General features: G+C 45.3%; 1 protein-coding gene across 1 annotated transcript in view; it reads right to left on the bottom strand.

Annotated features, from left to right (window-relative positions):
* Positions 1-1595: 1595 nt before the first annotated feature.
* Positions 1596-10606, bottom strand: part of DGAT2L6 (diacylglycerol O-acyltransferase 2 like 6) — a 26883-nt gene continuing 17872 nt past the window's right edge. The window contains exons 2-7 of the mRNA XM_032756375.1: positions 7893-8003; positions 7392-7462; positions 6816-7020; positions 5228-5402; positions 2775-2986; positions 1596-2339 (exon numbers count right to left, since the gene is read on the bottom strand). Coding sequence (XP_032612266.1) covers positions 2185-2339; positions 2775-2986; positions 5228-5402; positions 6816-7020; positions 7392-7462; positions 7893-8003 — 929 coding nt within the window. The 3' untranslated portion in view covers positions 1596-2184. The remainder of the gene's footprint in view (positions 2340-2774; positions 2987-5227; positions 5403-6815; positions 7021-7391; positions 7463-7892; positions 8004-10606) is intronic.

Here is a 10606-nt window from a genome sequence, read left to right as displayed (position 1 = left end):
GTTTTGATTTGCATTTCCCTAATGATTAATGATTTTGAGCACTTTTTCTTTTTTATTAGAGACAGGGTCTCACCCTGTCACCCATGCTGGAGTGAAGTGATGTGACTATTGTAGCTCACTGCAGCCTTGAACTCCTGGGCTCAAGCAATCCTCCCACCTCAGTCTCCTGGTAGCTGGGAACATGAGCATGCACCACCACACCTGACTAATTTTTAAATTTTTTGTAGAGATGGGGTCTCACTATGTTGCCCAGGCTGGTCTCGAATTCCTGGGCTAGAGCAATCCTTCCTCCTGGGCCTCCCAAAGTGCTGGGATTACAGGCGTTAGCCATTGCCCCCAATCCTTACTTTTTCATTTGTATAGCTTCTTTGGAGAAATGTCTATTTAAATCTTTTGCTTATTTTTAAAATTTAATTGCCTTTCAGTTGTTGAGTTGTAAGAATTATTTATCTATTCTGGCTCCTAGACTCTTATGAGATACATAATTTGTAGATATTTTCTCCCATTCCGTGGGTTGTCTTTTCACCTTCTTAATGGTGTCCTTTGAAGCACAAAAGTGTTTAATTATAATGGAGTCCAACTTATCTATTTTTTATTTTGTTTGTGCTTTTGATGTCATATCTAAGAAGCCATTGCCTAATCCAAGATTATGAAGCTTTACACCTGTTTTCTTCCATGAGTTTAATAGTTTTAACTTTAACTTTAGGTCTTTGATCCATTTGAGTTAATTTTTGTATATGATATGAGGTAAGGTCCAACTTTATTTTTCTGCATGTGGATGTCCAGTTGTCTCAGCATTGTTTGTTGAAGACTATTCTTTCCCACATTGAATTGTCTTGACACCCTAGGTGAAAATCAATTGACCCTCTGTGCTCTCAATTCCATTCTATTGATATAGAAAGGTTTTTTAAATTAATCAATTATTTCCCCTGAGGCCTAATATAGGACCACTGTGAGTAGAATCCATGCCATTTTTGCCCACACTTATGAACTAATTTTGGTGGAGTGCCATGGTGCCTCATTTAGGAAAATGAAGCTGAAAAACGGGTCTCCAGAAAATGAGGAATGGAGACATGGAGTGGTGCATTGGAGAGAACTCTGGTTTGAATGCTAGTTCTATCCAAAGTTGTGTGGCTTTGGGCAAGCTACTAACCTTCTAGGAACTTTAGCTACTGTGAAATGGAGGTGATGACAATCTCAATCTCACTGGGCTTATGTTTAGTATTAAGAGACAATGGTTATGAAAGCAATGTCATGGGCCCTGGAACATAGAAGGGACTTGACATCAAGCAAACTTACAGTTGGTGCATGGTCTTGTGGCTCCCTCCCTTCTGACATAGGGTGGTTATGTGGGATCAGGAGAGGTGGGCTACCCAGCGGGTACCTGTGCCAGTTCCCTTGTTTCTGCTCCTGTCTCTTACCCTTTGCAGTAGCCATGGTTCCATTCCCCCACCTTTTCTGTCAGGGGAAGTATGAAGGGTAAATAAAGAAGAGGAAAATGGCTCTCCATAGAGCAGCTTTCTGGCCAGAAGGGAAAATCTTAGGTTTGAGGGAAGCCCAATAGCGAACCACAGAATAATCAAGAAATAGTGGTATCCTGTTTTATATGTCTAGAACTTTATTTTCAAAGAAGAAACCATGTAACTGCATTGCCAGTCTAGAACTCTATCACAACTGAGGGAATCCTGTCTGCTTGGACCAGGCAGCTACAGTTCAGGTCCCTGGTTTACCTTGTAGCAGTTCCCAAGTTGTAAGGAAAGGACCCAGAGGAAACAAACTATCCCTGTTCCAAATAAAGCTTCTAAGTCTAAACCTACATAGTGATGGTGAACTAAGGTTTAGGGGAAAGGGCCACAGTATTCTTTGTGATCAGAGAGTTGGCTGGAGTGATTCATAAGACTCCCCAACTGGGTTGTTGCCCTAGAATAACCAGGGGTGATACAGCCAAATCCTCTGGCTAGCCAGCCCTCCCCAGTCCTCCCCTGCCCCTCTGGTTCTTTCCCCTAAGCCTGCCTCAGCCACTTGGGAGAGGACTCTATTGCTAGAACTCTGATTTATTAAATAATTTCTGGCTTGGATGGTCTCCTCTCTCATCTTTCCCTCTCCTGGAATTCTTCTTTTTCTGTGGCTCTACTGGGATCCCTCATGGCTTTGGGGGTTGAATAATGGGGAATGTGGCTCCTGTTATAGAATTGTCAGCTCTTGGGTCTCAGGGAGGCCATATTCAACTTTGTGTTGGTCAAAGAGCTTGCGCAGGGCACTGATGTAGAGTGCGTGATACTTGTCTATTGTCTTCTGGTTTGGCCTCTTAATCCTGGGAATTGGAAGGGGTTCCCCAACTATGAAAAAAGAGAAGAGACAAACATCAGAGTCCCCCCCTCAACTCAAACTACCCATCCCTCACTGGGAGCCATGTACTGAAACTCAGTATCTGGCTTTCCTCCCCTTCTTTCTTTCTTTCCCTTTGCTCCAGTCTCATCCTGGCCCCTGTTCTCTGATCATCTAATCAAACCCATGCTCAAGAGAATGCAAGCAAGCTCAGGAGAGTGGTGACAGAATGTGTGCGAATGGTGATGCTCTTGTAGCAGATGCTGATGTCACATCCATGAATGGCCACAACTCTTATCTGTTTAGTTGTCCTACCCACCCTGCTCTTAACCACACCCATTGCCCATCCCAGATGTCAGTTGGGTCCCCCTGGACTTGATGGATGATTTAAGGTGGGTGGGAAGTGAATGAAGAAACAGGCCATCCGGAGATACTGGAAAGCTCACCAACAGTGGTAATGGGCCGATTGAAAGGCAGGAAGCCCCAGGATCCGCGAGTGAAGCCCCGGCCGTGGAAGGTACAGAAATTTAGTCCCAGGATTTTTTTGAATGTGTCCTGGAAGGTTTTTTGGAACAACCTTAACCACGTGCCCTCAGGGAAGGTCTCCTGATTGAAAACTTCGTTCTCACCAAAGGAATATGAAGGGACAAGGTATGCCCTGCAAAGAGAGGGGCAGGAGTGTGAGCTCTCTGAGGAAGATCCCCAGAAAAATCCTCTCCAAGGTGGGAAACCTCTCCAACCTCCCCATTATAGGACAAGAACCCAAGCACCTAAACATCTCCATCTTCATGTCCCATTCGTGCCATGCCCCACTCTCCCAACTGAACTCTCTGAGGGGAGCTGCTGCTCTGCCTTGTCCTGTTATAGGAAGAAACTAATCTCAAAAGCTCTGTCTTCATTGCATCCAGCATGCAGAGTGTTCTTTGTAAACTGCGTATCTGACATGCCACTCCTCTCAAACTCTGGATTCTAGAGCTCCTCAGTTTGCACCATGCTGCTTCCTTATGGCCTTTTTGCTCTAGCCTTCCCTCCCTGGCTAGCTTTTCTTCTCCCCATTCTTCCTTTGCAATCTGCTTCGCCATATTAAGTGTGTCTCGTACTCTCTCATCTCTGTGTCTTTGTACATTCTGCTCCCTCTGTCGGAAGTGTCTTCTGTCTTCCCTCTGTCTTTATGTGGCTCATTCAATTTTGCACTCAGTCCCAATCTCATCCCCTTAAAGCAACTTTGACCACTTCAATCCCCCCAATGCGGATTAGGTACCCCTCATCTAGTGCTTACCTCTCTTCTACACTAACGCTGCCCCAACCGTGTATTATAGTCATCTCCTTACCTGCCTGACTCTCCCAGTAGACAGCAAGCCAATCAAAGGCAAGAACTGGGTCATATTCATCTTTGAATCCCTAGGCCCCGGCATAGCGCCTGACATGCCATAGGTCCTCACGGAATGCCTGAGTTCTTTCTCCCTTTTGGGCTACCTGGCAACTCCTACTAATATTTCAATTCACAATTCAGATGTTACCCACCTATGAAACCTCTATTCTGGGTCAAGATCTTTCCATAAATTGGTGCTCACATAGCACTTTGTACACATTTCCATTATAATGTTCCATTTATTTAACAAATATTAAGCTCTTTCTGTGTGCCAGCACTGTTTTAGGCCCTGGAGATGCATCAGTGAATACAATGGATTTTTAAAAATTCTGTCTTCATGGAGTTTACTTTTTTTGGGAGGAAGACAGACAATAAACATTGAAAATAGTCGGTAAACAAAAAAATAAAATGGATGAGCTATAAGAAGATAAGTGTAACCAGGAAAAAATAGAGCAAGATGGTCAGATAACCGTATTGAGAAGAGACATTTGAGCAAAGACTTGAAGGAGATAAAGGAATGAGCCAAGCAGTCATTTGGAGGAATAGTGTTCCGAGGGAACAGCTAAAGCAAAGACCCTAAAGCAGGAGCGGGTGGCCTGCTTGAGGGACAGCAAAGAGGCCGGTGTAGCTGTGATGGAGTGAGAGAGTGGGAAGAGAAGTGAGTGATGAGGACAGAGAGGCAGCTATAGACCAGATTCTTCCGCGTCTTGCAAGCCCCTGTAGAGACTTTGGATTTTACTCTGAGTGACATGGGAGCCACTGGATTATTTTGGGAAGTGATATGATCTGACTTGTGTTTAACAGGATCATCCTGACTGAAGCTGGGAATAGACTCTTGGGGTGAGGGAGGCGGGAATAGATACAGGAAGAGCAGTTAGAAGTGTTGTAATCATCCAAGGGGAGAGATGATGGTAGTAAACCAAGGGGTGATAGTCTAGGTAGTAAGTGGTTGGATTCTGCATGTATTTGGTAATTATATGTGCATGGGTCTGTCTTCTTCCATATTGGACCGTGAGTTTGCAAGGATTGGGTCTTATTTACTTTTATATCCTAAATGCCTAGTACTATGCCTGACATACAGTGGGTGTTCAGTAACTGCTGAATGAATGAGGTCTATTTCTCAAACCAGATTGTATGCTCTTTGGGGTCATGTCTTATCTTTTTGATCCTCACGGTATCAAAGCTAGTGCCTCCCTTGCAGTTGGTAGATTCTCAGGGCCTCTCAGTTAACAGGTTGGTATAGAGTGAAGCCCCACTTTTCCAGACCTCCAGCCTACCAGGCCAATGGGCAGAAAGTAAAAGATTTTCTTCTGCTGTTCTTTCTCCAACTTCAAGTAAGAAAAGTGCCCACTGAAATGTATCTGGAGGCCCAAACATCCCTAAGGCACAATGTGAGGGGGTAGACAGAAGGAGTTAGAGTGAAGATGGGGGCCCTCTAACAGGTGCCCAGGGAGGGCACCATTCTGGAGAGGGCTACAGAGGGCCTATGGCACCCTGACAACAGAGCACTAGAACCTTGGAACCCACCCTGTTTTCAGTGCCATCTTCACAAAACCTTTACGCTGCTTGAGGAAGAGAGTGGAGGCTCCTGGCCAGCACAAGAGAGCTTCAGCAGCTCCACCCACCACAATAACCACGGCATTGCCTGAGCCTTTCTGGGTCAGCAAGTACTTCAAGGCTGAGCTACTCACAGGGCACACACCTGTGAAACCAAAAGAGTCAAGTAGTAGAAAAACTTCATTCCCTGAGGATGGGGTAGGGGGTTTTCCCAGGCTCTTCCTTTTGGAGACAGTTCTTCTGTTTTCTGACTATTGCTGTTTCCACCTTTCTGTCTCTGACCTTCGTGTCCTGGGTTATGACTGCCCTAGCCTAAGGTTGGTCCTTAGGGTCAGCTGTTTGCCTTGGGGGTCTGTGCTTCTGCAGTTGGGTCTATACTGAGTTCCTCTGCCTCCTACCATCCATAGCCTACTGCATTTCAGATCAATAGTATCTAAGCCCACCTCATCCCTCTCTACCCATGAAGCACAGCCATCTTCCACTCTGCCCAGGCTGACAACACTGGAGATCCTCCAGAGTTCTCTCCTCTAGGGGTAATCGAGACTAGCCACCACCAACCTACTTCCTCCCTAAGAGTAACCTGCCAAAGGGAAGCCAATGGCTAGGGTTTCTGGAGAGTAGGCAGACCCCTGAGCCTGACCAAGCCAAACTGAAATGTAGATGAATAATGGAATGTGAATGACACCCTGTTGTTTAACAACAATCATCTAGCCTTTCTCACTTCTGTCTCCCATCTTTGCCCTGCGCTCACCTCCTATTCTCTACTGCGATGGCAGAAATTGCCTCCAGGCTCTAGCCATTGAGAAAGATTCCTGCTCCAGGGCCATGCTAACCTCAGGGCAGAGTAGAAGCATCCTCTGGGACTCTAGTCAGAGAAATATATCTTACGTTTTAATGTTTGGCTTCAGTTGTTTTCTGGTGTCCAGAAGGATGACTATTTGTCCAGAGAGAGACATTTGTCACAGTGCCCTGACTTGAAGCTGAGCATGGGGAAGTTGTTCTGGATACTCTGATGAACTCCTATCCTTTATCCCTTAGCATTTTATGCAAGTGTGAAGGGGTTCCAGGGAGATAAAAGTCATGGACCAGGAGGGTTTTAGCTAGTATGATAGACTTCAAAATGTTTTTAAGACACCATGGTGTACAAATGACCGGCCCAAAGAGGCCACCTGATATCCTAGAGAGAGCCTGGTGAAGTTCGCCTGAGCTATCCCGTTCACACCTGCTTTTCCCTGCATTTGTGTTTAATTCTTGGCTTTCATCCTCTGATTTGCACTTTGGCATTGGTCCTGAATTCCAGCCTTCTGGTTCTCCCTCTGAAAAAAGTTCTGGTGACTCCTATGAATGCCTATAACTTCCCCTGCTGCCCAGTCAAACCCTGCTCCCCAGATCTTGGACAGAAACTAATGCTTAGCCACATACTCCTGTTACGGGCCCAGGGTGTCCTGGACTTATTTTCTATCATGTACTCTTCAAGCAGGGAGTGATTGTCAGGACTTATTGGGGTTGCACCTTTGAAGTAGGTAAAAAAATAGAATTAATTATTTCTTATACTCACCCATTGACGTCACATATTCTCGCACAATTGGGATCCAAAATATCCATTCTAAGGTCCCTACAAAGGGAGTGATGGATGGGAAAATCTGAGCAATGCCAGTGGCCTCAGTGGCAAAGTTGATGAAGACACCAAAAGAGAGAACGCCATGGGGGTGATTGGCAATGATGTAGTTGTGTTTGGGAGAAAGATCATGAGTCTTCACCAGCTGTTAGAGGGAGATTGAGTCAGAGCATTGGCTACAAAGAAGGAAGAAACGATGTGTGGACTAAAATCTCAGCAGGTAGCCTATGTTTCCCTCCGGGAGCCCCAAATCCCTATTCACTAGGATGTCATCATTGTCATAGGATTGCCAGGGCTCACGATGGTCAGAGAGGCTGACCTGGGTTTGCCAGTGCAGGAAAGGCTGCCATCCACCTGTTTCCCCACCTGCCCATCCATCTTGGGCCCTTGCTTTGCATTATGACTCGGGCCTTGACCTTTGCTGCTGACCACAAAAGCCTCTGAAAACATGGAGCTGAGTAGGGAGCAAGAGTCTGGGCAACAGGGACTGAGGGCACCCCGAGGAAGAGTAGTCACCTTTACTGGGAAGTAATTTCGGAAATACTTCCATAGGGTCCAGTTTCGTACCCAAGCTGAACTCCTGCCACCTGTGGGTACAGAAGGGAAGGGAAGAGTACGTAGGGCATTGCAGTCCCTCTACCTCCCCCAGAGGAGGAGAGCTCTGCCTGCAGTCCTCAGGTCACAGGAGGGGCCTCCTTCTGACACCTCAGAACTGTAAGTACTGTCCCTGAATCCAGTCCCCAAGACATAGGAAGCCCCTGCTCCTCTAGAGCCGACCAGAAAGGTGACAGGAAAATAGTCTGAAGCTGGGGGCACCGGCCCAGAGACCTCAACCTCATAATTCTTCCTGAGCTACCTGGTAGAGACCTCTGTCCCTGCTGAGCTTTGCTCTCCCTTCTCCCTCCCCTTCGTTCCCCTCTCCCCTACCCTTGGTTCTCCCCCTCTCCCTCCACCTCCTTCTCCCTGTGCTTCCATTCTTGGCCCAAACAGGACCACCATTGTGCCCCTGTCTCTTACCTTGACTGTGGGTGTTCCAATCACAGGCGAGCCAGGCTAAGGAGAGCACAGCCAAGGACCAGAACTTACTGAACAGCAGAAAGTAGGGTATAAGGAGAATGGGAATAGCTCCTGAGGAGACACAAAAGGTTCAAGCCTTTCAGTTCCCTTCAAGTTTTAGTACACTTCTTATAACCCTCGCCTCTGCTCTACACTACAGGAGCAGGGCTAGGCTGATGTGGGACTCTTCTCTCCTTCTCCCCTCTTCCCCAACCCCTCGCCCTCCATTTGTCTCTGCTGTGGTCTAGGCAGGCCTCCGAGCCCCTGGATCTGGGTCTCCTTGATGGCCAAACTCTCAGTTGAAGAAAGAGCAGAACCATGAAGTTGGGGTCAAAGGACAGCATGGCTTGGTGAATGGGAAGAAGAGCACATTGGGCTGGTAGCTGAATCCCCATTCTGGGACCTCTGGAGATTCTTCCTAAAAGCTTGACCCTCTTTCCTGTGCTGAACTGATAAGTCTGCATATTCCAGCAGGGAGGTTAACCACAGTGTACAGGCTGTTTGATGCTGAAAAGTAAACACGGATTAAAAACCACTCCACTTTGGGAGGCCGAGGCAGGCAGATCACGAGGTCAGGAGATTGAGACCATCCTGGCTAACACGGTGAAACCCCATCTCTACTAAAAATACAAAAAATTAGCCGGGCGTGGTGTCACACGCTTGTAGTGCTACTCGGGAGGTGGAGGCAGGAGAATCGCTTGAACCTGGGAGGTGGAGGTTGCAGTGAGCTGAGATCGTGCCACTGCACTCTAGCTAGGGCAAGAGAGCAAGACTCCGTCTCGAAAAAACAAAACAAAACAAAACAAACAACAACAACAACAAAACTGCCCTACTAGGCCAGGTGCGGCAGCTCACTCCTGTAATCTTAGCAATTTGGGAGGTCAAAGCGAGAGGACAGCTTGAACCTAGGAGTTTGAGACCAGCCTGGGCAACAAAGCAAGACACTATCTCTAAAAAACCAAAAACACAAAAAACACAACAACAACAAAAAAATACTTTACTGTGTTCATTTTGTTCCATTCAAAAGGGTCACAAAGGTTCAGAGGGGGAAGTCTGTGTTAGCAAATGGCCATAGCAGGCTGTAACTGCAAACATGATACGTGTTACAGCAGTGGGAATGAATTCCATTTTAAAAATCTGCATTCATGAGAAAGAGGGGCTAAGTATACGTATGGTGAATAAAAAAAGACTTAGCTAAGGGAATGACTTCTTTGACCAGGTACCATGTCATAGCAGATAAAAGTTTCAGGGAAGAAGAAACTCAGGAGTTACCTACCAGTTCTTTGTCTCTTGCATTTTGGACATAAATGAAAATAGCAGGAAAAAGGCTGAGTGGACAGTGCTTTAAAAAGTCATGTTATGGAGTAGAAGAAACCTTTGTAATAGGCTGAATTGCCCTCATAAGCACTGGTCGAGATGGTTGTTGTAAGCATTCAAATTAGACAGGAAAGAGTGGTGGGAGGAGTTTTATGGGGAGCCTGCTGTGGAGAAAAGCCTTGCTGTCTATGCCCTTCATCAAAGAGGAGAGTAAATTTGCCAGTTAAGCTTCAGAAGAAAATTCAGATAAAGTTAAATAAGAATAATCACTAATTAAAGTTAGCCTAAGTGTATCATTTCTTTTATATTTTGTTTCAAATAAATTTTGTTTGTATACCCAGTATTTAGAAGAGAGCTTGGCACACAGTAGGTGTTCAACAAATATCTGTAGGCCGATTGAAAACGAAATAAGAAAATGTTTTCTCTTTTCAGTAATAAACTTGATAATTACTATTTAGTCAGCATGTATAGTGTTATTTAAATGTGATGTTATTTTAAAAGCATAGACGGATTAGTTGTGTGCCTTTTATCTCATTCGTTTATCCACCAGTCCTAAGGCGGTCTAAGAGCCCTTACCTGGGTAACACCATCCCCCTTGTGGAACCTATTGGAACTGCAGATATGGCCCGGCAGGAGACCAAGAACGTTTTTTTCAGAGCAAGGCTTCCAGACCCAGCCCGAGTGTCATCAGTGTCGTGCACGGTGACAAAAGTGGAATTTAAAGATATAGGAGAAATAGAGGCCAAATGTGGAAGAGCTAAGTCTCATGTAAAAAGAGTTCCGTGACATAAAGCAAGGGTATCTGAAGAAGGAATGATGAAGAACAAGCATTTATGTATGTGTGACACTCCCTTAGGTATTATGGCCTTGACACCAGGAGATGGTTCCAATTTCTCTTGTTACGTTCAAGTGAGGTGTCTTGGAGAGGGTTATCAAAGAGGAAGTTCACATAGGTAGGCTCCTAATTTAGTTTGTAGTGAAGATGGCCAAGCCATTCTAATATATGTGCACTGGGGGGAAAAAAAAGAAATAAAAAGAAGAAAAAAAAACTAATATATGGGCATTGGTAGCTCATCATAATTTTAACTTGCATTTCTCCAATAGTTAATGATGCGTAACAGCTTTTCATGTGCTTGTCTGCTTTCTGTATATCCTCTTTGGTGAAGTGTCCATTCAAGTCTTTTGCCCATTTTTCAATTGGGTTGTTTTCTTCCTGTTGACTTTCGATAGTCCTTTATGCATTTTGGATATAAGTTTTTTGTCTGATATGTGATTTGCAAATATTTTCTCCTAATCTGTGTCTATCTTTTCATTCTTGTTAACAGGGTCCTTCTTAGAGCAAAAGCTTTTAATATTGA

This window comes from Hylobates moloch, unplaced genomic scaffold (assembly GCF_009828535.3).
Source record: "Hylobates moloch isolate HMO894 unplaced genomic scaffold, HMol_V3 SCAFFOLD_7, whole genome shotgun sequence".
Classification (NCBI taxonomy): Eukaryota; Metazoa; Chordata; class Mammalia; order Primates; family Hylobatidae; genus Hylobates; species Hylobates moloch.
The sequence above is the reverse complement of the archived record's forward strand: the minus strand, read 5'-3'. Positions and strand labels throughout refer to the sequence as shown.